At 43.0% G+C, this 27,467-nt stretch overlaps 1 protein-coding gene across 1 annotated transcript in view; it reads left to right on the top strand.

Moving 5' to 3' along the window:
- The window catches only part of LOC124788996, a 68,234-nt gene that overhangs the window by 20,951 nt on the left and 19,816 nt on the right, over positions 1-27,467 (top strand). The window contains exon 3 of the mRNA XM_047256283.1: positions 9,906-10,109. Within this exon, the coding sequence (XP_047112239.1) occupies positions 9,906-10,109 (204 nt within the window). The remainder of the gene's footprint in view (positions 1-9,905; positions 10,110-27,467) is intronic.

Raw genomic sequence — 27,467 nt, forward strand, 5'->3', positions numbered from 1 at the left:
CACGAAGACTCAATAACACTGAGGTCTAGTGGCTGTGGTGCCCAGGGGGGATACGAAAATTGATCCTCGTGTGAACACAACCGGTGCTATACGATGCGAGCAGTCCGAACAGGGGCAATATCGTCTTCGAACACAGCAACACCATTAGAGAATAGTGTAATAAACAGTGTACTGCACTGTAGTTCCTCCTCTAGATTGTCGCACAGATGACAAAATGGTAGATATCGAAATAGACGATAGAGGGATAGAGAAACAATTAAAATCGCTCAAAAGTGGAAAGGCCGCTGGACCTGATGGGAAACCAGTTCGATTTTACACAGAGTACGCGAAGGAACTTGCCCCCCTTCTTGCAGCGGTGTACCGTAGGTCTCTAGAAGAGCGTAGCGTTCCAAAGGATTGGAAAAGGGCACAGGTCATCCCCGTTTTCAAGAAGGGACGTCGAACAGATGTGCAGAACTATAGACCTATATCTCTAACGTCTATCAGTTGTAGAATATTGGAACACGTATTATGTTCGAGTATAATGACTTTTCTTGAGACTAGAAATCTGATCTGTAGGAATCAGCATGGGTTTCGAAAACGACGATCGTGTGAAACCCAGCTCGCGCTATTCGTCCACGAGACTCAGAGGGCCATAGACACGGGTTCCCAGGTAGATGCCGTGTTTCTTGACTTCCGCAAGCCGTTCGATACAGTTCCCCACAGTCGTTAATTAAAAAAGTAAGAGCATGTGGAGTATCAGACCAATTGTGTAGTTGGATTGAAGAGTTCCTAGATAACAGAACGCAGCACGTCATTCTCAATAGAGAGAAGTCTTCCGAAGTAAGAGTGATTTCAGGTGTGCCACAGGAGAGTGTCGTAGGACCGTTGCTATTCACAATATACATAAATGACATTGTGGATGACATTGGAAGTTCACTGAGGCTTTTTGCGGATGATGCTGTGGTATATCGAGAGGTTGTAACAATGGAAAATTGTACTGAAATGCAGGAGGATCTGCAGCGAATTGACGCATAGTCCATGGAATGGCAATTGAATCTCAATGTAGACAAGTGTAATGTGCTGTGAATACATAGAAAGAAAGATCCCTTATCATTTAGCTACAAAATAGCAGGTCAGCAACTGGAAGCAGTTAATTCCATAAATTATCTGGGAGTAGCCATTAGGAGTGATTTAAAATGGAATGATCATATAAAGATGATCGTCGGTAAAGCGGATGCCAGACTGAGATTCATTGGAAGATTCCTAAGGAAATGCAGTCTGAAAACAAAGGAAGTAGGTTACAGTACGCTTGTTCGCCCACTGCTTGAAAATTGCTCACCAATGTAGGATCTGTGCCAGATAGGGTTGATAGAAGAGATAGAGAAGATTCAACGGAGAGCAGCGCGCTTCGTTACAGGATCATTTAGTAATTGTGAAAGCGTTACGGAGATGATAGATAAACTCCAGTGGAAGACTCTGCAGGAGAGACGCTCAGTAGCTTGGTCCGGGCTTTGTTGAAGTTTCGAGAACATACCTTCACCGAGGAGTCAAGCAGTATATTGTTCCCTCCTACGTATATCTCGCGAAGAGACCATGAGGATAAAATCAGAGAGATTAGAGCCCACACAGAGGCATACCGACAATCTTTTTTTCCACGAACAATACGAGATTGGAATAGAAGGGAGAACCCATAGAGGTACTCAAGGTACCCTCCGCCACACACCGTCAGGTGGCTTGCGGAGTATGGATGTAGATGTAGATGTAGATGTGTACAACTGATCAACCAAATGGGCCACATAGCCCTTGGCAGTAATGCAGCCTTGCAGAGTAACCGTGGGGCACGTAGAATACCACGATATGGCTGCCAAATTCATAACCGAACCCCCGCCATGTTCTGCTCTTGGGACGTAAAGTCGGCCAAAAACTGAAAGCAGTGAGAAACAAGAGTCATCCGACCACAAGACATTCCTCCATTGCTGCATAGCCCAGGTTTCACGGCTTCGGCACCACGTTCTCCTGTTACGGGCGTTTGCATCACTGATGAGTTGCTTTGCAATTCCAGCTCGCCCTGCACTTCCTTGCTTATGGAGATGCCTTCGCGTTGCTTTGATGCTGACAGAGTTCCCGAGTGTATTATCCAGTTCTGCAGAAAACTTTTGCAGATGGCGACCTTTTCTTTTCGTCACATCCCTTCATAATGGCACAACACCTGGGAGGCAATGAGTTCGGGAGCAAAGTGTACGACTGCGGTCGTGGTTTCAGCCGAGGCGACAGCACTTACGATGTGGCACGTGCCTTTCCGCAGTGTGCTCCCACTCGTCCAGACTCAGTCGTAGTGTGGGTGCGACCGTTGCTTACAGAGGTGCTGAACCAACTAAATGGTGTGGCAGATCGCTTATCGGCGAGACTTGCTCCGTCGGTGGAACCATCTGAATCCCCAGCCAAGACGGTGCGTCCTGCTAACGCGGTCATGTACGTGGACGACTCATCTGAGATAAATAGCGACGCAGAGGACCCACCTCCTGGGCCGTGCCGCAGCTGCAGCCTTTCCGAGGAAGTGTGAAAGAAAAGTAAGGCAGCAGCAGCGCTGTTCTGCCTAGACCAGGAGTAGAGAAGCCACTGGAGGACGGAAGCACACTCCTCCAGTAAGAAGCCGTGACCGCTCGCGTTATCGACGACTAGCGGGAAGAAGTGGGGAGTGGTGGACACGAGAGTGGTCTACATCTACATCTACATTTATACTCCGCAAGCCACCCAACGGTGTGTGGCGGAGGGCACTTTACATGCCACTGTCATTGCCCCCCTTTCCTGCTCCAGTCGCGTATGGTTCGCGGGAAGAACGACTGTCGGAAAGCCTCCGTGCGCGCTCGAATCTCTCTAATTTTACATTCGTGATCTCCTCGGGAGGTAAAAGTAGGGGGAAACAATGTATTCGATACCTCATCCAGAAACGCACCCTCTCGAAACCTGGACAGCAAGCTACACCGCGATGCAGAGCGCCTCTCTTGCAAAGTCTGCCACTTGAGTTTGCTAAACATCTCCATAACGCTATCACGCTTACCAAATAACCCCGTGACGAAACGCGCCGCTCTTCTTTGGATCTTCTCTATCTCCTCCGGCAACCCGACCTGGTACGGATCCCACACTGATGAGCAATACTCAAGTATAGGTCGAACGAGTGTTTTGCAAGCCACCTCCTTTGTTGATGGACTACATTTTCTAAGGACTCTCCCTATGAGTCTCAACCTGGCACCCGCCTTACCAACAATTAATTTTATATGATCAATCCACTTCAAATCGTTCCGTACACATACTCCCAGATATTTTACACAAGTAACTGCTACCAGTGTTTGTTCCGCTATCATATAATCATACAATAAAGGATCCTTCTTTCTATGTATTCGGAATACATTACATTTGTCTATGATAAGGGTCAGTTGTCACTCCCTGCACCAAGTGCCTATCCGCTGCAGATCTTCCTGCATTTCGCTGCTATTTTCTAATGCTGCAACTTCTCTGTATACTACAGCATCATCCGCAAAAAGCTGCATGGAACTTCCGACACTATCTACTAGGTTATTTGTATATAATGTGAAAAGCAATGGTCCCATAACACTCCCCTGTGGCACACCAGAGGTTACTTTAACGTCTGTAGACGTCTATCCATGGAGAACAACATGCTGTGTTCTGTTTGCTAAAAACTCTTCAATCCAGCCACACAGCTGGTCTGATATTCCGTGGTGGGGCTAGCATGGACGTCTGTGGTAGCCAATAACGCCACATCCTGCAAGTCCGGTACAGTGAAGATGGCTGGACAAAAGTGAAGAAGGGGTGTGCGGCTCGTTCCGCGCCAGCCACGAAAACTGATGCATCAATAAAGAAGTCTGCCAATTGCTTTACGGCGTTGACGGATCCACATCGCGCTCTGGAACAGCCACAAAACCAGTAGAAAAACACAGCTGCAAATGAAGAACTGAGCACTTCCTAACCGCCAACAGAAACTAGGGGTCATGAGCTGAAACCACCGCCTGGAAGTCAAAAACGATTACAAAGGATTTTGGGCTCGTCTGAAACAGCGATCAACAGCAGACTTCATTGTGAAGACGACAGGGCTGTACACAGTGAGGATACAGATGTCCAAGAGTAGTAGTTGACGAAGGAGATGTCGAATCTTTTGGTGCCTATCTACACACACGCCACCGTGCCGCAACGACTGATCAAGGCAATTTACGAGGCGTTTCCGCAATCGGCAACTGCAGGAGCTCGGCTCCATGCTCCCTACTGTCTCGCGCGTCAAGGATCTTCAATCACAGAAAGAGTCGCCGTCTCTCCTAGTTATAGCTGTGGACAACTTGGAGAACAGGACGCTCTTCCAGCTGACGAGAAGACCCGCAGGGCAATCACACTGTGGGGCCACTAAGACAGAAATGAGTTGTCCAGTACTTTCACTGCCAGGGGGCGGGGCATGTGGCTCACCACTGTTCGTTGCCCGACGCATATATTAGGTGCGCAGGCAATCGCATCAGCAAATAATGTCCGCTTCCGAGGGCGCACGAACCAAAGTGGCGGCGTGCACGTGGCTGTGGCTGTGAATATTTGCAAGCCGCAGCGGCTCGTCAACGCAGCGAGCCACACAAGCCGAAGATTGCCCGCTCCGAACGACGTCCGCGCCCAGTCTCACAGGCTGTGGAGAGAGCGTACACCGACGCTGCGAAGACGGACAGCGCGGCCGTCGACACCGCATCTGCACCAGGAAGTGGAAGAACACGCCGTCTGCGCGCCACAAAGCGCTGTCGTGACAGCACGCTTGACGGCCTGCGTGTCGACCTCACTAAGGAGAAAAACTCGCAGGCAAACAGAAGACACCAGCAGAAGTAAATATACTCAGAGTAGTGAAGCAACTTAAATCACTTAATAAAAGCAAGTCTTCTGGTCCACACTGTATACCAATTAGATTCCTTTCGGAGTATGCTGATGCATTAGCTCCATACTTAACAATCATATACAACCGTTCGCTCGACGAAAGATCCGTACCCAAAGACTGGAAAGTTGCACAGGTCACACCAATATTCAGGAAAGGTAGTAGGAGTAATCCACTAAATTACAAGTCCATATCGTTAACGTCAATATGCAGCATGATTTTAGAACACATATTGTGTTCGAACATTATGAATTTCCTCGAAGAAAACGCTCTATTGACACACAGTCAACATAGGTTTATAAAACATCGTTCTTGTGAAACACAACTAGCTCTTTATTCGCATGAAATGCTGAATGCTATTGACAAGGAATTTCAGATCGATTCCGTATTTCTGGATTTCCGGAAGGCTTTTGACACTGTACCACACATGCGGCTCGTAGTGAAATTGCGTGCTTATGGAATATCGTCTCAGCTATGTGATTGGCTCTGCGATTTCCTGTCAGAGAGGTCACTGTTCGTTGTAATTGACGGAAAGTCATCGAGTAAAACAGAAGTGATTTCTGGCGTTCGCCAAGGTAGTGTTATAGGCCCTTTGCTGTCCCTTATCTATATAAACGATTTGGGAGACAATCTGAGCAGCCGTCTTCGGTTGTTTGCAGATGACGCTGTCGCTTATCGACTAGTAAAGTCATCAGAAGATCAAAACAACCTGCAAAACGATTTAGAAGAATATCGGAATGGTGCGAAAAGTGGCAGTTGACCTTAAATAACGAAAAGTGTGAGGTCATCCACACGAGTGCTAAAAGGAACGAGTTACGCTTCGGTTAAACGATAAATCAGTCTAATCTAAAAGCCGTAAATTCAACTAAATACCTAGGTATTACAATTAGGAACAATGTAAATTGGAAGGAACACATAGAAAATGTTGTGGGGAAGGCTAACCGAAGACTGCGTTTCATTGGCAGGACACTTGGAAAATGTAACAGACCTACTAAGGAGACTGCCTACACTACGCTTGTCCGTCCTCTTTTAGAATTGCTCGGTGTTGGATCCTTACCAGATATGACTGACTGAGTACATCGAAAAAGTTCAAAGAAAGGCAGCACGTTTTCTATTAGCGCGATATATGGGAGAGAGTGTCACAGAACTGATACAGGATTTGGGATGGACATCATTAAAAGAAAGGCGTTTTTCGTTGCGACGGAATCTTCTCACGAAATTCCAATCGCCAACTTTCTCCTCCGAATACAAAAATATTTTCTTGACACCGACTTACATAGGGAGGAACGATCACCAAGGTAAAACAGGGGAAATCAGAGCTCGTACGGAAAGATACAGGTGTTCATTTTTTCCACGCGCTATACGAGATTGGAATAATAGAGAATTGTGAAGGTGGTTCGATGAACCCTCTGCGAGGCACTTAAATGTGATTTGCAGAGTATCCATGTAGATGTAGATGTAGATCTGCAGGCGGTAGGAGCGCGCGTGCTCCGAGCGCCAACCGCTGTGGTGGGGAGCATTGAAGAAAGCACATCTCCTTGCCGGCATTGCTGGGAAAGAGAAGACATATGAACCTGAGAACATCTACTGACACAAGGCAATGTGAAGAAACTCCACACAACAGGCAGATAATGGGAGGAACAGCAACCCTACTTAACCCCCGCAGCAACCAGGGATGAGAGGAACCCTCACGAAATCCTGTCTACAATGGCCGTCTGTGATGATCGCTCGACACACACTTTCGTCCGCCTTGTGACTTAGCGGATGATGTTTTTCTACTACCCCAGTATGCGGTATGAATCTTAGATACGGCGCTGATGAAACACCAACATTTCGGCTCCCTTGGTTACGGAAGCACGCACTGTAAAAACACCAACGATTTGCTCACGTTCGAGGACGTGGTACAGGATCCGTTCGTGGTCAAATACAACAGTGCAACATGCAGGCTTGGCTAGCATCTACATTTACGTTCAGGCATGCATTTCTCGTTGGTTTTCTATATCTTCGTCCACACCTGCATCTTCATACATGTAGAAGATATGAAGAGTGAGAATGGAGAACTTTTCAGAGCCATTTCTTCCAAAAACGTGTTTTCAATGCTGCCGTGTTCTCGGTAGACTGTTGCATGTCCCTATATTTGTTCCAAGTGTCAAATCATCGAGAAAATATTTCGAAGATTCCTTACCAGAAGGTGCGTGGCCTCTGTGCCAAGCAGTGCGTCCTTCGGGAGTTTCAAATGCCATTCCCATGCACACAAGTGGCTACTTTCATTTTATAGATGCTGCAGAAATAGGGCCTTTTCTTGTCAGTGCACGCAAGTAAGATCTCCAAATGCAGTAAGATGAAATTGTGCCATACTTATCCATCAGAAGAGCTATTAAAAGTTCTTACTCTGAAACAGCAGAATGGGAAAACGTCAATGAATTCAAAAGATGGAACACCATGACATATGTTTGTCATGCCGTACTTAATCTGAAAGACAAGTCGTGTTTATCAGCTGCTAAACAGAAAGACCTGTTGACAATTTTGCGATTTCTTCCTCAACAGCACAGGAAGTTGTACAATGAAATTTGTAACATTCGATCCCAAGAATAGAGTTGCACAAGAAACACAAGTGAATACTAAGGAAGTATTGTCATGAACTTACTTCTGTTAATTTCTTGCATAAAATGTAAGAGAAACGAAAAATGATTTTTGTCATTACAGTACTACTAGTTCAAATATTTCTGCTGTGTTCCTGTACTTGTATTATCACAAATAAAATGTAATGCCTCAGCATTAACGGCATTTGAAACAAAAAGTCTCTTACTGGCCCTTAAAACCAATCACTTTACTGGCAAGATACTTAGAACGGTCTTAATAAATAAATTGTTTTATAATTTACCTCATTAGCTTTTGCAGTGATGAGGTAGATAGCAAAACTGTTCGGTATCAGAATATTTTCTCATTTTTTTGGATACAAATATGTACATAGAGCCATGCATTGTGCTTTGATCCTCTCGATAAATGTGAGATTTGGCACTTAGAACGTTTCCCACTTCCACTCTTCACATAACCTTGTAAAATCGGACAGCGTAATTTTTGCTTCTGACATCAATTCTGTTTAATTCCCTCGTGTCTCTTATAAGTTCAATTCTTCTTCCGCTATTGCTTGTAGCAGGCGTAATGTTCCCGTGAACTGTGTACTCTCACATAACATTATTTATAGCAGCCCTAAATACCTTTTGCAGAAAACCTTTTATTGTCACGAATCCACCAATTTAGTGGTCTTTAATTTTCTTTTGTTCGAGTCTGTAAACTCTAATGATCACGGACTGTTGGTTCAGAGGACTTCGAGAAAGAACTTTTTACCGGGGAGCACAGAACACACAATAATTAGAATTTGCCTCTTGCACACTTCCCTCTACTAAAGGCTCCGTTTTCGGAAGATTACACTTGCATCTCTAGGCATGTGTCTTTGCATAATTCTAAGCACATGTCATAGGATGTGTTCCATGCCTACAATTATATTTGCAAATTTCATAGATGTATTTTTAAATTTTTTTATAGTTCCTCTGACTGGTTAGATGCCGCCCTCAACAACTTCCTCTCCTGTGCCAAGCTCTTCATCTCGGAGTAAACTCGCACCCAACGCGCTAGAATATTTAGATTCTGTTCTCTGGCTTCCTCTACAGTTCTGCCTTCTACAACTTTCTCTAAAATCATGTAAGTTATTCCATGTCTTAATACATGCACTCTCATGCTGTCTATGTTTATCGTACGTTTCATACGTACGCCGATTACGCGGAGGACGTCCTCTTCTGGTATAAGTTGACTCGACTTTCGGCGTCCTTCTCCAACACCACACCTCAAACGTTTCGATTCTCTTCGTTTCCCGGTTTTTCCGCAAATTCATATCGATCCAATGCTGTGCTCCAGACGTGAGGCGACTATGTTTTGTTTGAAGCTCCGATCATTCGCGAAATGAAAAAAACATTGAAAAGCCGATGTTTTACACAGATGGATTGTGCAGTGCACCTAGTATGTCCGTCGATTGCGTGTCGTCGCACTTTTCAGTCGTGAGCCCACAGTGAACATGTAAAAATGTCCAGCGCAACAGAGTCCCACGCCGACTGTGGCGTGCGTGCTGTCACTCGATTTCTTCATTCTGACGGGTTTCACCCGATTTTATTCAGCCCGCGTAGCGTGACCGTCATGCGGGACGGCAAAGTGTCGCAATGGTACAGGAACATTCAAGCAAGACGAACAGGCAGTCAGGAAAGAATGCAAGTGTCAATTAATGATTCTATTCAGCGAGTGGATCAGGCGCTTCGAGAAAATCGTCTACGAAGGGCATTAAAGGAATGTTGCCATCACGCATTGTCCGCCTTCATGACACAGTTCGGTCGCACACTGCAGCTGCAACCAAGATACTCATGGAGCGTTTTCGATGGAAAGTGTTTCATCACCCACCATACAGCCCGAACTTTACTGCCACTGATTTTCATCTCTTCGCTCACATGAACTGCTGGTTATGAGGTAAGTGTTTTGTCACAGACAATGAGCTGAAGACCAGCCTAGATAAAGGGCAGAAAGCACAGGAGGCTACCTTCTATAATGAGAGTATTGGAAAGTTGGTACAACACTACAACAGAGGTCCAAGTTGGAGTGGTGACTATGTAGAGAAGTAGCATATTAAGACCTATGGTTTTTTTTTTCTTTTAGCGAGGAATGTCCTTTTACTTGTGCTAATATGGTTCTTATTTCCACGCTTCCTTTTTCTGTCATGGGCTAATTTGCTTACAAGGTACCAGAATTCCATCACTTCGTCTACTATATGGTCCCTCACTTTTATGTTGAGTTTATCGTTAGTTTCACATATTTGGTTTACTCTCAGTCTGTATTCTATACTAAGACACTACGGGTGTATCGGAGACTGCGTCGTAGCAATTCAGGTAAGTCAGAAAACAAAGATCAGAAATTAGCTGTTTACCTTAGAGTGTTATTACGCGTGCTGGCCCAGGCTTCCGTGCTGAAGGGCCTGCTCATCCCACTGGCGGGGGCGGCGCTGCTGGGGGCGGCGGCGGCGCTGGCGGCCAACCCGGTGCTGCTGCAGATAGGCGTCATCTCTGGGAGGCGGCGCCGGAGGCGGAGGGACGCCGCAGCGGGGGCGGAGGCGCAGCGCCGCCTGCAGCAGCTGCGGCTGCTCGAGGACTTCCTCGCCTCCGTGAGTGCCGGCCGTGGCTGCCAACTCTCTGCGCTGGCGCCTTATTGATGACACTTGCGCTGCTCACATCTTCTTCTCCCTCTTCTTGTTCTTTTTTTGTTCTTTACTGTTAGTTCATCCCCCTCGCCCCTTATGCGCTGGGGTTTGGCTGTCAGCGGCACAAGTCCCCGCTCTTTAGCCAAGCGTATAAAAAAAATTATAATGAGAAATCGAAACAAAATTTGGGGCTTATAACACTGCAACTGGATTTACGTAGCTTGTGCAATCAAATACAAAATTTGGTTTATCCTGTCTGTGCCCCAACAGAACAAATAGTCATGTCACGGAAAAGCCACGTATAACACCACCGCCCGCTACTGCTATACTATAACCTCAAAGCTGGAGGCAGTTTGCATAATGAAATTATTTTTATTCAAGCAATTATAGTATAAAGAAGCAGAGCAGTGTTACCCTCTGAGAGGAATTTTGTTATGTTGACCGTGTTATACCTAACGGAGGTGGCTTATCGGAAGTGAAAGTAAAAATTACGTAAATAAAAAAAATGGCTCTGAGCACTATGGGACTCAACTGCTGAGGTCATTAGTCCCCTAGAACTTAGAACTAGTTAAACCTAACTAACCTAAGGACATCACAAACATCCATGCCCGAGGCAGGATTCGAACCTGCGACCGTAGTGGTCTTGCGGTTCCAGACTGCAGCGCCTTTAATCGCACGGCCACTTCGGCCGGCAATTACGTAAATATTTAAACAGTAACAAACAACGTTTCACCTATCTACACTGTTCAAAGAAGAAAGGAAACGGTCGCCAGCGTAATTAGGCATAACAATAAGTAACATACTTATTCAAGAATTGAAAATAACTAACTTCAATGGGCAAACACAGCCTATACTTTTGTCACTCGAGAGTGCAATGAACTCTGACACCTGCATATGTTCACGGTAAGGTTGGATCTGACAGGGCAGAACACACTATTTACATAAATATAACAGATAACCATACATACTATTACTTTCAGGGCTTATTCAAACTGAATGGTCTTTATAACATTACTATTAATATTCACTGTAGAATCATAAATTGGACATAGGTTCAGTTTTACATTTCAAACATTTTCCTATCTGACAAAAAATTGTAAATGTAGTTTACTGCATTAATATGAACTGGTCATAGGTTAAGTCTCTCTCAGCTAAATACTTTTCTATGTGAAATGAAAGTTAAATGTATTTCACTAACAAACAATTTCTCACTGAATTTTGAATAAAAAAAGTTACTGTTTTCATAGATAGTGATCGTTCTATTAATTGTTATTTATCATGAGCATAAAGAATAAACTGTGGATCCTTTTACACTAGCAATATGCACTTTCAATACAAAGCAGGAACCCAATATTGTACAGAATTTGACTTGAATAGCAAGAATAATTAAAACTTTCTATAATTAAGTAACTTTGTGCATTTGAACTACTTTCAAAGGAGGGGGGCCCTTAATCTTGACCACTGTAACAGAGCAAACTAAACACACTTTCAATACACTAGAGAAACAAGTACTTAGCAAGCATGAACATATAATTCTCAACAGTTGCAATTCTGAACTTTAACTGCAGTGAAACACAAATTCGAGATATTTGTAAGATTCTTTCAACAGACAATATTAATTTTAGCACACTCTAATGCGGTAGACACTTTAGCGTGGGAGGGGTCCTAAGTGGATATGTGACTGAGGATAAATCACGGCAGGTACGAGAGTTCAGTCAAATTTTGCCTAATGTTTGGGTACACTATAACATCCTATGAGCTGATCCTTCACTGTACATTACTGTAGTGTTCCTTTACAGTGATTGCGCAATGTGGTGACGATTGCATGTTGGTAGGTGGACCTGCAGTTAGAATTGCTGGACTCTGTCATTTCTTGGTGACGATGATAGATACCAATTTCAGAATAGTTCCAGCTCTTTATCCATCCATCTGAGGCACTGGAAAGCGTCAGGAAAAGCATCTCTCGGAACCAACACAATACAATTTACATGAGTAGTTGATAGTTTGGTAGCTCGTCTCCGACTGACTCTTGGTTCCACCTTTTCTACCTAGGCCAACCACAATTTGCGCGCGCTACACAGTTCCGTTCCCGAGGGGAACCACAACACCTTTTACATACAAAATAATAAGTGAAGGTCAGCAGTTTACATAACAGCAACCAAACATATTAAATAAAACAGAACCTTTTTACATATTGACATTTCTATGAAAAATTATGTAAACAAAATTATTCAACCTTAAAGATAACCAAAGAGATTATGTGAGAAAGACAAAACATATCATTTGCTCATATTGTGCATATTACAAAGATTACACTTCATTACAGTATCGAATTAATCACACACTAATTACAGAAGTTCAACGATGGGATGTTGAACAAAACAGAAAGGTAAATGAATCAATAAAGAGTATGTAGCGTGTAAGCTATGGTGTTACAGACTATCAGCTAAAAACCGAAAATATATACTTTAAAAACACGTTCCAGGAAGGTGACATTCTTGTGAAAAAAAGCACTGAAGCACTGTACTTTCACTTAAAATGTGAAGTAATTTTTGAGAACATATCTCGTGGAGAAACAGGTATCTGGCTAAAAGTACTTTAAAAATGGATTACAAACAGTCTCGACCACAAAAACTTTTTTTCGGTGGTAACCAGTTTCGGTCAGTATTTGACCATCCTCAGACTCTAATTCCAGACGGTAGGCAGTGGCGGTGAACGGAGCAAGTGATATGACTCCACGAGGGTCAAATGCTGCACTGGGTGAGAAGTACTGTCGGAGGAGCAAGTACGTTCCATAGAGGCGAGGGGTGTGGATAAAAAGATAGGGTCCTGTCAGGCAGGAAAACTATGAATGTAACAGGCAGAAATTGAGGTGGATAGTGGTGAATACAGTCGGTGGAAAAGGCAGAGCGTGAGGAGTAGTGTGCTGCGTGGTTGGGTAGTGGCTACAGCAGATGGGGATGGATGGAGAGGAAAAGTTCGTAGGAGGTATAAATATAGGAGCGGATCTCATTTTCAGGGAGAGGGAGATGGTTGAAGCTGCGTTGGGGTAGGATATGGATTGTGTGGAGGTTCTAACAACCCTACCACAACAAAGGTCAAAATTTAATAATGATTGTGGTGTTGCTCATGCTGCTAAATACTGCATTTTCGGGCAACAACAAAGTTATTATGTGGCAGGTGTCATTAGGGCACAGTTAATAAAGTCATTTCATGCAACAATGAATAAACTAGGCACTCATCTTTTCATGTTTCCCACGCTGGTCTCGTTGTAAAATCATGGCTCAATCGTGAAAAATCTAGGTGGTGATGATTCCAAGCTCGGATACAAATAGGCCTAGGTTTTATTCTGCGATATTCAAAAGATTTATAGATGTGTTTCACAAACCATTCTTGAAGATTAAACCTTTGAAAGTTAGCACAATGGTGATGTAAAAAAATAATCAGCACTCCGAATTTAAGTTATACTTCCTTTTTATTGCTTTTGTTGCAATATCACGTAACACACAACACATCACTTCACAATACAAAACATACTTGAAAACATCTTCCTCACTCTTAAAGTTCACATTTTATAAGCTGACTACAATATGCGTCTTTCCCACATGATGTCCAAGACTTGACTTTTTCAAGGTCCGACTCTCTAACTACTAACTAATAATCGCTTACGCGCCCAAAAATCAGAGTTGCAATTACGTCAAAGATCATAGTGACAAAAGAAAGAATACACGTAAGAATAATATCATTGCAACATAAACATATCGATGTATTAAAGTACCTCTACATTAATGAAATCAAATCTGAATGTTGTGTCAGAAATATGTTAACTACTTTACAGAAACACAGTAGAATATTGCTGGTATCGAGAGGTTGAGTTGAGGTGCCGTAATGGTTACGCAATTCAAGTACCATTACAAGGTGTAGGGACAGAAGGATGTGTTTGTGAAGACGCTGCAATATACCAGGGTTGGAAATCAGAGATGAAACAATTGGTTATTGGAATCTAGTTTGAAACCAGCATAGGAGATGTGCAGGTGTTCGATGTCGGTGAGGAGGGGTGGGAAATCTTCCTCTTCTTTTTCTTCTCTACGTATGTACAATAAATCTAAATCTTATGCGTATGTTCAGGCTAATCCCAGGAAATCGGGGAAACAGGGATTATGATATGGTCTTTACTAACAGGTAGATTGATTGACAAGAAAGGTTTGTGTGTATAATTTATCAAGATTTCGTGCGAATTGGCTGACCGACGACGAATTAAAGACAACTGGCGCTATGAAAAGTCATTGCCATCTAGCGGTCAATGGCAGAAGTATAAGTGAAATGACTTTATTCAGTTGCCTAACGTTGCTCTCTGAACCCCATAAATAAAATTATCGCTACGACAGACAAGTCGTCCGGCCGCAGACACTTAGTGACACCCTTGCAAAACCATTGTGATTTGCTAGTTAAGGTCCACTTCCGCGATATGTAAGCTGCACTAAACCACATTTGAAAATAATAAGTTACCAGCCGGTAAATATCTCCGCCTTAGTGGGCTACTGATCAGCACCTGTGAGTTATAGATCTGCGCAGGTAAGTGAAACGACATTTTCAAGTCCCTTAACCGCATCCGTAAACCCTTCCTATGTATCTGTGGATATTTCAAACTTGTATCCATTTTAATCTGTTCGCTATGTCGGTAATTGTAAATTTTCGTCTTCATAAGTCAGGCCTCGTGATTTACATTCAGTTGACCAATAACACAGAAATTGATCAAGACCACATGTTAATACAACATAGCATGTCATACCCGTAATACAGGGTGGCGCAGGGGAACGGGAAATTTTGAACGTTACAGTTGGCAGCACTGTAGCGCCGGCAGATGTTCGAAACTTTGATTTGAACGCATTGCCATTTAGTAATCATGGAGAACTGGACTGGTGCGGAACGTCCAGTAGCTGTGAGAGCGTTTTGCAAAAATGGTGATGGTGCGACTGCCGCGCAGAGAACATTTCGACAGCATTACCAGCTTGGACGTCATGGACGTGTCCCATCTGCGCATGCGATTACAACGTGGGTGCGTAATTTTGAAGAAACAGAATCTGCCTTGAAAAAGAAACCTCCAGGTGGCATTCCAACGGTACGTACCCCAGAGAACATTGCAGCTGCTAGAGCTGCAATCGAGACAAGTCCTCGCCGCTCCGTTCGACAGCATGCACTTCGCTAGGGATTAAGCGACGAAGCTTACAAAGAATACTGCACGAATTAGACTTCCATCCCTATAAGCTGCAGATTGTGCAACACTTACATGAACGAGACCCAGCGTCACGTATGGAGTTTAGTAGCCAGATATTGGCTAAAATCAACGAGGACGCGAATTTCCTTGGTAACTTATGGATATCAGACGAAGCCCATTTCCACCTGAACGGATTCGTGAACAAAAAGAATTTTCGTTATTGGGCACAGGACAATCCTTGTGAGTTTCGCCAGCGACCACCACATAGCGCCAAGGTCACAATATAGTGTGCTGTATCATGTCATGGTGTTATCGGCCCTTATTTTTTTGAACGTGAGGATGGTAGAGCAGTGACAGTAACATCCGCTCGATATGTTGAAATGCTTCAAACATTCTTTACACCGAGACTGTACGAGCCACGTCACACACTGCTCGACAATCGATGGCAGCAGTTCGTCAATTATTTGGAAGACGCATTATTTCACGTAACGGTGACATTGCATGGCCTGCGAGGTCCCCTGATCTTAGTGTGTGCGACTTCTTCCTGTGGGAATATCTTAAAGGCAAGGTGTACCGTACACGTCCTGCAACAATCCACGAACTGAAGGAGAACATTGAAAACGAAATCACTGCCATTCCCCAAGATTTGCTACACTGCGCATTCCAGAGTTTTCATAACAGGCTGTTAGAGTGTGAACGCCGAATGGGAGCACATCTTCCCGATGTCATCTTTTAAAAGTTAAGAGACACTTTTGGACATTTGGATTGTAAAGACATACTGAATAATGGCATACTGAATACATTCACTTTCGTTAATAAATTACTAGTTTTATGAATTTATTCATGGAAATGACGTTATTTCGAAATTTCCCTTTTCCCTGCGCCACCCTATACTTGTCGAAAGCTACAGCTTCCTGAAAACCTCCCCCATAACATTATCCTTTATTGTATGATTATTTGATAGCGGAACAAACACTGGTGGCAGTTACTTCTGTAAAAATCTGGGAGTATGCGTACGGAACGATTTGAAGTAAAATGATCATATGAAATTAATTGTTGGTAGGCGGGTGCCAAGTTGAGATTCATTGGGAGAGTCCTTAGGAAATGTAGTCCATCAACAAAGGAGGTGGCTTACAAAACACTCGTTCGACCTACACTTGAGTATCGCTCATCAGTGTGGGATCCGTACCAGGTCGGGTTGATGGAGGAGATATAGAAGATCCAAAGAAGAGCGGCGCGTTTCGTCACAGGGATATTTGGTAAGCGTGATAGCGTTACGGAGATGTTTAGCAAACTCAAGTGGCAGACTCTGCAAGAGAGGCGCTCTGCATCGCGGTGTAGCTTGCTGTCCAGGTTTCGAGAGGGTGCGTTTCTGGATGAGGTATCGAATATATTGCTTCCCCCTACTTATACCTCCCGAGGAGATCACGAATGTAAAATTAGAGAGATTCGAGCGCGCGCGGAGGCTTTCCGGCAGTCGTTCTTCCCGCGAACCATACGCGACTGGAACAGGAAAGGGAGGTAATGACAATGGCACGTAAAGTGCCCTCCGCCACACACCGTTGGATGGCTTGCGGAGTATAAATGTAGATGTAGATGTAGAACAGCCGAGCGCGTTAAAGCGCCGGTTCTAGAAGACAGGGAGGCGAGTCTGCTTTGGATCGAATACGCCTCACGGGTTAATGACGAGGGCTGCTGAACTAGCCAGCCTAGACGTGATTTTTAGGCGGTTTCCGACATCCAAGTAGGTAAATACCGACCTAGTACCCACGTCCCGTCGCGGTTACACGTTACACAAACATTTAGAAAACGTCCTCACACTTGAGCATCGATTTGCTCTTGACGCCGGCAGATGGATCACATAGATTCTGACCCGGTATGTGTGCGCTGTGTGTGTATGGGAGGGGGGAGTGGTGACGTCAGGACGGTCATCCAGGCATTAACATTGCCTCAACCTAGATAACAATGGCGACCCCGTTGTAGAACCGGGAAAACAAAAAGAAGAGGATGTCGAATGTAGTTGTGGTATAAGTTCTCACCAGTCCAGGGTTAGTCATATAGTTCATTTATTACGGAGCTGAATAATGTTAACGTGCTATACATTCTCCTGTGTGACCTTGAGCTCCGTCTTTGATGACTTCATCACAGGCGGTTCGTTAAAGCCCACTGTTCAGTTCGAATTCCTTCTGAAACTTCCTGTATCGGCCTAAGGCGGTCTTTTAGCAAGCACTGCTTAACTCACGCACGCGCTTTATACTTCCAGTCCGTCTTTGAAAGTTTCGTAATATTCGTCACGTTTGACTGCTTTTACCTTGGTGTCGCCATTTCGAAACTATTCAGGTTTTGTGAGGTATCAGCAACCACGGCAAGAGAAGTGGTTGTTACCGGCAACAAAAAGTTGGAAACTTTCTTGGAGTGTGGAGCCCATTCCGCGACACACTCGAAACCCACGTCACGGTCCGGAGATGACGGCCTCAGAGTGCCTCTCATCGCGTGACACAGGCCGCTACTGTGTGCTTTCTGCAGCGAACCTTCTGTGTGCCTTCTAAAAGGGACACGCAGCTCACGTGAATACCTCGCAGCTACATTCCGAGCCGTGTACTCATGAGAGCACGTCGGGGAAGTTCGAGAAATTAGGAGCATTTCTTTTCACAAAACTTATTGCGGCTTTTCTGTTTGGCCTAAGACTTAGACAGGCCATAGATGTCGCTGAAAAACATAATGCCCTGGTTTTCCATGGCTGATATCGTACAATCTTACGAAAATAAGAACCAAATCGAGGATCTGCAGGAGCGAATAGATTCATACAGTTTCTACAGTAGAGGTAACTGCAAAGTTTGAGGGAACAGAAACCAAAATAACATGTTCCACATACTATACAAGATTACATTCTTCTCTTGCCTGTTTATGTATTTACATACTTTACGCCGACACTGGAGCACTAAAATCAAAGATTACATAACAGAATCTTCGACGAATAAGTTTATACCCTAGCAGTCAACATTTTATTCCTATCCCAAAACTTCTTCACACGAAGTGATCTGGAGGCTCGCTCTTCTGCAGATGTGACATACTTCTTACTTTGTGATATTTTAAATGTAAGTCGTATGTATTTGTACTTCAGCAGCAGCTTCTCTTCCCTGTGTTCCATCTGACGTTTGGTAGCGTTCATTCCATTTACATTCTTTTGCACTTCTTTAAACCAGTTGTTTTTTGTCTTACTGTTTCAGAAGTAGTTAAAAAGTTGTTTCAGGGGTCTAGTATTCGGTAAACGAGGAATGTGTCCGAAAAATGCAACCCTTCTTTTTCGCATTGCATCAGCAACGGATTAACTTTCTTGGTAAACCACTGATTTGGACAAGAATCTCCATTTACCATTAACTTGATGTTTTTATTGATAATCGTTCGGAGTGTTCTTCTATCAACCTCCTGCAATTTATCAGTTGTTGCTTGAGTGTTTAGTTTAAATAACGTTTCACTTCAGTATGTTGCCTGTGGTGTAACAACGTTGGAATAATGCCGAAGTTTAGCATTTAACGAAATAGATCTTTTTTGTAAGTTGGCCACGTAGTTCTCTGCGCTCGATGTAGTTTTAATGTTCTATTACCTATTAATGCTTTTTCATTGGAATGCCAAGCAACGATCTCATCAAGATATTTAAACTTTTTCACTACCTTACTTTTTTGAGCATTATGGAGTATAGTATGGGATGTGCCAACTAGAAAGATGGGCATCATTTCTGTTTTCTCAAAAGAAATTTGCAACCCCACCTTTGCCGCTAATGGTTCTAATACTCCTATCTGAAACTTCGCTTCATCGATTTGTTTGCTATCAACTCAAAATCGTCTGCAAATGCAAGACAGTTAAGTCGAATCATTCTTCCAGTCTTAATAATCTTATCCTGTTCAATTCGCACCTAAATCCTAAGCGAATTAATCGCTGCTTGTACTTCGTCTGGATGTGGCTGATGTAACTTATTTCTCGTGTAAGGGTCAAATTCCAAGTAATATTCAGATTCCGTACTATTTAGTAACTGTTTGAAGTATTCAGCCAAAATCGTTGAACTGTCATAATCGTTATTTACTACCTTGCTGTTCATATCCTTCACCATAAGAGTAGGTGGAGTGTATTTCAATTGGTGCTGTTTAAATACCGGATAGTAATCTTTCGTCTTATGGCGAATGAAAGTCTCCTCAATAGACTTTGGCAAGTCCTGCTGAAATTTCATCTTGACCTTTCTAACTTCTATAACCGTGGATCGTCTATCGTTGATTAATTTCTCCCTGAAACTTTCAGTTTTCTTCTGTTGGTCACTTAACCAAGCCTCATGCTTGCGCAGGATTACCATATCGCTTTCCTCATTCCACCAAGCATGTCACTTCCGTTTCCGTAAGGGAGCAACGTCTTCAACCAAAACTTTTAATCCATTGACAATTACTGCTAGATTGTCACATACAGCTGTTCTAGATCTCTCGTAATGAATCGGATTATTAATAATATAACTAGGATCGTTAGTTCTCCTTCGACCTAACTTTTGAGGTTTGTTTTTCTTTTTCGACGTCAATTTGATTTTGTATTTTTACCTGTAGTGCTCTGAATCAATATCGACTCCACGCGGGACTTTTAACATTATATATTTCTGTACGAGATTTCCGATCCATGGCCACATGATCTATCTGAAACTCTCCTAGCTTGACTTTGGGACATTTCCAACTCATTAACTTACGTGGTCTTCCCTTGAACCTTGTCTCCAAAACCAACCCATGTGTAGTACAAAACTCAGTTAACCGCTCTCCTTTTCTGCTTGTACGTTTATGTGCTGATCATCGCCTCACCACAATTCGAAATTTCTTCCCTCATCCTATCTTCGCATTAAAGTCTCCAAGTAGAGTTTTTATATTAGTTTCCGGTACGGTTGTTATCAATTGTCCCCGGCCGGGTTGGGGGTTTTCTCTGCCCAGGGACTGGGTGTTTGTGTTGTCATCATCATTTCATCATTATCATCATTCGTGATAGAGGTTAGATTCGACTGTGTAAAAAATTGGAATGTGACGAAATTTGGGACTTTGTACGGGCGCTGATGGCTGCGCAATTGAGCGCCCCATAAACCAAACTTCATCATCATCATCATCATCAATTAGTCAAGTTCATTCAAAATTTTTCTGTTCCATCCTCATCAGTTCTGTTTTTAACATTAGCTGGAGCGTGAACATTTATCAGTGTGTAGATTTTGGTGTCCACCTTAATTGTTAACAATTCCATTCGTGGGGGATTAGATGAAAAATCCTCAACGGATTCCAATATTCTATTGTGTACCAAGAGACCCACCCCGAACAGGGGAATATTTCCCATTACCCTTTCTTCTGGTGGTCCCTCATAAAGCCGATATCCTCCCGATTCCATCGTGTCCTGATCAGTGTTACGCACGAGTAACTCCTGAAGGGCTTTTATAACTGTCTTACATTGACATAAGATAGCTGTTAGATGTTTCGACTTACAGACTTTCATTAAAGAAATGATTCTTACTGTTGCAAAATACGCAAAACATCCTAGTTTGTTATAGCCTATTCTTGCGTGCAATATGTTGCATTTTTTTTTTTTTTTTGTTTATTCAAGGCGTCGCTAGGTGCTCCGACTCACCTTAGTCCTCTAGGTGACGCCCCACCGTATCTGAATGGTGTCTCCACCTGGGTAATCTTGATGTGACTATCCACATCGGTGAATTCTTTCGATAGAAGGCTCCTCATGTTCATTTGATTATCCCATCAACGTTCAAGTGTCTTTCCAAGGTCAGGGCTTACAATTCCAGATGTGATCTGGAACGGTGATGGATGAAATATGGAAGGATGAAAAATGAGATTAATGCGATGTGTGTTTAATCCGCGAGAGCTATTTTATTTCGCTCAAGTCCGCCAGCGAAGTTCTTGAGGAGCCCCTATTCGCCACCTGGGATGCGCCACGTGGGAACACCTCTCCTCCGGTATTTTGGGAAGAGGTAGTATAGACCAAAACAAGAAGAAAATGTTCAATAAAGCTGGGCTATAAAGTGCATGCCATATGAGCCATGAGCACATTTGCTCATCTTCGTTACTGTGAAACATATCCCTTCTACTGAACAAGTGTTCGTAGCTCTGAAGGTATACATTTTCGAGCCCATGTTTGCTTGACAATTTTTTCTTGTTTTGGTGTGTTTTACCGCCTCCCAAAGTAGGGAAAACAAAGAGCCTGTAATAGAAGAGATTTGTTTCATAGTACAGAAGATGAAGAAGTGCTCATAGCTCTTAAGGTATGAATTTTAGAGTCTATGTTTGCTACTCTTTGTTGTTTCTAGTATCGTGTACTTTCAACTGAATGCGTTTGCGTCATTAATTATGATACACCCTGTATACATACCTACAGGTCTAGTTTGACAAGCATGAGACAGGTAGTTAACCGTGGCCTTATACTGGGATCCATCCCGGCATTTGGCTGAAGTACAGGGCTATTACAAATGATTGAAGCGATTTCAGAAATTCACTGTAGCTCCATTCATTGACATATGGTCACGACACACTACAGATACGTAGAAAAACTCATAATGTTTTGTTCGGCTGAAGCCGCACTTCAGGTTTCTGCCGCCAGAGCGCTCGAGAGCGCAGTGAGACAAAATGGCGACAGGAGCCGAGAAAGCGTATGTCGTGCTTGAAATGCACTCACATCAGTCAGTCATAACAGTGCAACGACACTTCAGGACGAAGTTCAACAAAGATCTACCAACTGCTAACTCCATTCGGCGATGGTATGCGCAGTTTAAAGCTTCTGGATGCCTCTGTGAGGGTCGGCCTGCAGTGAGCGAAGAAACGGTTGAACGCGTGCTGGCAAGTTACACGCGTAGCCCGCGGAAGTCGGCGAATAAAGCAAGCAGGGAGCTAAACGTACCACATCCGACGGTTTGGAAAATCTTACGGAAAAGGCTAAAGCAGAAGCCTTACCGTTTACAACTGCTACAAGCCCTGACACACGATGACAAATTCAAACGCTTGTGGGAGGAATTTGATTATCGGCTTGATGTTTGCCGAATCACTAAAGGGGCACATATCGAACATTTGTGAATGCCTAAAAAAACTTTTTGAGTTTTTGTATGTGTGTGCAAAGCATTGTGAAAATATCTCAAATAATAAAGTTATTGTAGAGCTGTGAAATCGCTTCAATCATTTGTAATAACAATGTACTTTAGGGTAACTACGGAAAAACCTAAATCAGGATGGCCAGATAAAGACTGGAGTTACACCCTCCCGAATGTAAGAACAGTATGTTTAAAACAGTTCTATCTCATTTGGTCTATCCCTAGTATATAATAGCATTTTGCAAAGAATTTGTTTACTAAGAAAAAGCCAATGCTACACTGTTCATTCATTTCTCACTCCCAGTTGCCGCATACACTACACACTCTAAACACATATTGTTTCATAACATATCACTACACACACTATCAGCTAATGTCATGGTCATAGCGACGATGTCTGTTTCCATTTTGTGAACTGCAACTGCCATTCGGTAGGCTGAAAAAACTGAGTAAGCATTCCTTTATAGCGAGTTAGATGTTAACCTAAGAAAGAGAAAAAGGCGTGCATATTATACACTGGATAGCTTTGGGATCAAGTTTTTTCCAGAAAAGTAAAAGGAATCAATAAATAGTGTGAAAGTGGTAGCTGAAATGATATATGTTTGATTAACGTTATTAGTATTTACATGTGTTCCTTTTTTACCGAACCTTTGTTGCCCGATTAATCCTTCAATGTATAGAATGTATTGATTAACAGATACTTTTTAAACCTCCTTTTAAACTAAATTTGTTTTAGTAGCCTCTTTACTCTTCTTGGACAATTTATTGAACAATTTTATTTCTTGGCAGAAAATGCTGTCTTGAGTTTTGTGTTTATTCTTTCTTGGTAAACGTAATTAATTCAGCATGCATCACCTTACAATTTATCACAAAAAGATTAAATAATAATACGAATCATTGCTCTTGTAATATCTAACAGATTATACAGTGTAGGCTTTCACGGCCGGTACTGACATCACTTGAAAGTTCCTGGCTGATAGGAAGTGGTCAGTGCATAAGACTTTCCCCTTACGTTTCACGTCCGATCTTCATAGGTAAAGCGGTGAACTGCAGTTCGCCATTTTACCTGCGAAGATGTCTGCCGTAGTCGGAGGTGAAACATTAGGGGAAAGTTTTGTGCTTCAACTATTGGCCATCAGCCGGGAAGTTTTAAGTGAAATCAAACAGATTCCTCGTTAAAAATAGAGACTCTCATTATACAATATTGTCAATTGGTTAAATAGATTACAGATTAAATAAGTATGTCTCACTAAGTAACATTAACAATGGGACACTACCTACTACAGAGCAATTAGTAAAGAATGTTTGAGTAATGACCACAGCATCTAGAATCAAGATCTGGGTACAAATAATCTAACAGAACATTACAGGAAGAATGGGAGAGGGAAAAAGCAGAACGAGGTTTTCTTTTATTGGCTTTACAGTATCCAGATGTAGCTAGTAAGAAAAGTAAGTTTGGTCATTCTGTAGCAGTTCTGGGTTGTTATTCTGATGCCGTTCTCTCCTTTTTTAAATGTAATATCTCAGGTCCTAAAAGTATCAGTTCTCTCTGTCCGGAGCTGTATCAAAATACTACGCACAGGATATATGAAACAATAAAACTATAAAACTGGCTTGTTACTCGAAACCTATGACGTGTAAAATAAAACGTTGTGAAAATGTAATACAATGTGTTTCCCTGTGCAATAATGCTAGGAACCCACAATCAAGTTAGTTAAAATATAGGTACTACTATTTCTTTGGCTAGTTTATCCTATAAAACGTTTCTCTTTAAGGCTTTCAACTCAGCCATTTCCAGTTAAGGATTCTGTACCTGAAATTTACATGTTTTCTCTTCTCCACAGTCTTCTTCACCTACATCTACGGTTATACGTTAATACTTAAGTCACCTTACAATGCTTGACGGGGGATACATCTTACACCACTATCATTACCCCTTTCTTCGACCAGTCTCTAAGAACGTCGACCTGGATGCTTCCATATGAACTTCGTATTTCTCTTATATTCTCGTCTTGAGCATTGCGTAAGATTTATGTGGAACGAAGTAATTTTCAGTCTGGATTTTCTTGACACATACGCTCTCGGAATTTGAATAACCAACTTCACCCTGATGTACGTTGCTTCTCATATTGTACATTCATCGTAACAACCTGCGTTTACTACATCAATCTTCTTTGGATCTTCTCTGCCTCTTCTATTGATTCTACCCAGTAAGCCTCCAAGACTGTCAAGAAATGTGTATTACTAAACGTCTAAAACGGTCACCAGCTTCCAGTTGACCGTTTTCTATTTAACGGCAACAGACATGTGGTTTTCATTATATCACATAATAAAAAAATTTAAAATGACGTCATAAACTACTTATTAAGAGGCATAATCTTACGTTCAAGGCTTAACACAATAAGTCAAAAATTAAATTTAGAAACTGTGTATATGTTCTGGGCCAGTGTAACTCATAGCGCGCTAATTACGCAGACTAGATTCATCCTGTATTTGAGAAAGAATGCACGTAGCGACTTCCAAAAATTACACACTCAATTTTAAAGTTTTCGGAACCTTTCCTCTTGGTCATGCCTCACAAAATAATGAAAGGAAAGAAGTTTATCGCTTAAAATAAGGGGAGATCAAAAAGTCCATCTGAAGGTGTTGCCGCAACGTATATGCAACGTAACGCGATTACGATACGGGTGTACAGGGTGATCCAAAAAAACGCTTACAAACGGGCATGCCACATCCGACATACATCAAAGATCAGTAATCACATAGGAACCAAGAGGTGGGGGGTCGCAAAGGCCATCCGGGGCTACTAAACAGCGTTGCAGTTATTTAGTCACATGCTAACCATTGACGCCCAGTACAGGAGATATTCAAAGCTTAATCCTGATGCATCGAGACACGCCTGACATCGACACTGCATTGAACGACGCACTATCTCAAACATACCTGGTGCATCTCGAAGACATCCTCCTGCCGCAACAGTCCTGTCCACTAGGTCCTCCGTCGATCTAACAGGAGCTACACACATACAGCGCCCTTCGGATACCCCCACAGGAAAACATCGATTGGGAACAGAATAGGTGATCGTGATGACCATGGAACTGGCCCACCATGACCAATCCAGTGGTCGGGAAAGGTTACCTGCAGATGTGCCCTCACCCATCTGTTGAAATGCGCGGGGAAGTCCGTCGTGCTGAAATCGAATGCGGCGACGAATAGGAACGTCCCGCAGGAGGATGAGATAGGTGCTACCATCAAGTCGGTCCCGAAGAAAGTACGGCCAAATTAAACTGTCTCCTACGATGCCAGCCCACAAGTTAAGCCGGTCGCTGTGGCCGAGCGGTTCTAGGCGCTTCAGTCTGGAACCGCGCGACCGCTACGGTCGCAGGTTCGAATCCTGCCTCGGGCATGGATGTGTTGATGTCCTTAGGTTAGTTACGTTTAAGTAGTTCTAAATTCTAGGGGACTGATGACCTCAGATGTTAACTCCCATAGTGCTCAGAGGCATTTGAACCACACATTGTGAGGCATGCGTACGTGTAGCATGTGGGCTCACATCCGACCACGTATGTGGGTGGTAAATGTTTATTACACCCTCGAGTCGGAACGCAGGTACATTAGTGAAGAGGACACTCACTGTAAGACTTCGATCTCGTGACCGTAGCGCCCTCTCGTGACGTTTGCGATTCCCGGTTCGTATGTGATTATTGATGCTTGTTGTGGTGCCATGTCAGTTTGTAAACGTCTTTTTGAATCGCCCTGTATAAGCACCCACAGTGAGGCAAGAGACTAGTGTGGCATTCGTGACATTCCGAAGCGCGTGCGGTAAATGTGGAAACGTCAACTAAGACGACGTCATTACCAAATGCGTCCGCATAAGGCCAACGTGCTGTTGTTCTTTTTTTAGCTGCCAAAGGACAAACACTGGTAACAATCCAAAGGAGAACAACAAATAGGTATGGGACGGCATGTTTGTTTGTAGAAAACCACCGTTGTGGAATGGTGAGCGACAATGTCTGCTGCTGCTTCTTGATAACGCACGTCACCATATCGCAAATATGGTAATCCATAAGTTACGCCAACTGAACTGGGAGACACTCGGGCACCCGCTCTGTAGACCTGATCCCGTTCCATATTGTTGTCAAGCCTTTGGTCCCTTAGAAAAGGCCTTGAATGGTCGATTATTCCTGTCTGACGAGGATCTGCAGCAGACAGTTGCAGACTTCTTCACACAGCAGGACAAGGTGTTTTACCAAACAGGTATCTTCAACATGGCGCGTCAGCGGGATGATTGCCTCAATGCTCAAGGCGATTTTGCCTGATTGGCATACCGATTCTGTACTGTACGGCCTTCGATCTAAAAGTTTTTCATCGCTCTTACACACTTTCGCTGTTCATGCAAAAAAATCTCATAATCAGGTGTGTCGCTTTAAGTTCTTGCTTATTTACTACTAACTCTGTTCGCAACATATTTTGAGTGCATTGTTTCCATGTACCACTGAATCTGCCTACAAAATTATATCATTGTATGATACACTGTTCAGGAGATATGAATGAATAATCTGAAACTAATAAAAACAACTTTAATTAGAGTTTTTCGTCTTCAACTATAAAGCTTTTACATGCTTAACATAAGATATTTAACAAATTAACTCATTTACACAATAATTAGTCGTTTGAAGCTCCTTTATAAATGGGAGATCTATTCTTGAAAGAATTGAGTGTGCTGGTAGAGCAGAGTGGGGTGCGTCTGAGTGGCGGCTAAGTCTGCGCAAAGCCTCTCTCTCAGTTTGTAATCACGCACCACTTAGTTACTCTTCTGGGCATGAAAGAACTTCTGTGGCTGTCTCTTCGTTTCCCTAGTGTGGTTGTTGTTCTGGCGCTAAACATTGTGCAACGCTTCAAGATCAGTTTCACGTTACTTTCATATAGAATTTTGTGTTACGAAAATAGGCTACAGCTCAGGCAATAATGTGCCTACGAAATTTAACTCCATACTGTC

Source organism: Schistocerca piceifrons, chromosome 3, assembly GCF_021461385.2.
Source record: "Schistocerca piceifrons isolate TAMUIC-IGC-003096 chromosome 3, iqSchPice1.1, whole genome shotgun sequence".
Taxonomy (NCBI): Eukaryota; Metazoa; Arthropoda; class Insecta; order Orthoptera; family Acrididae; genus Schistocerca; species Schistocerca piceifrons.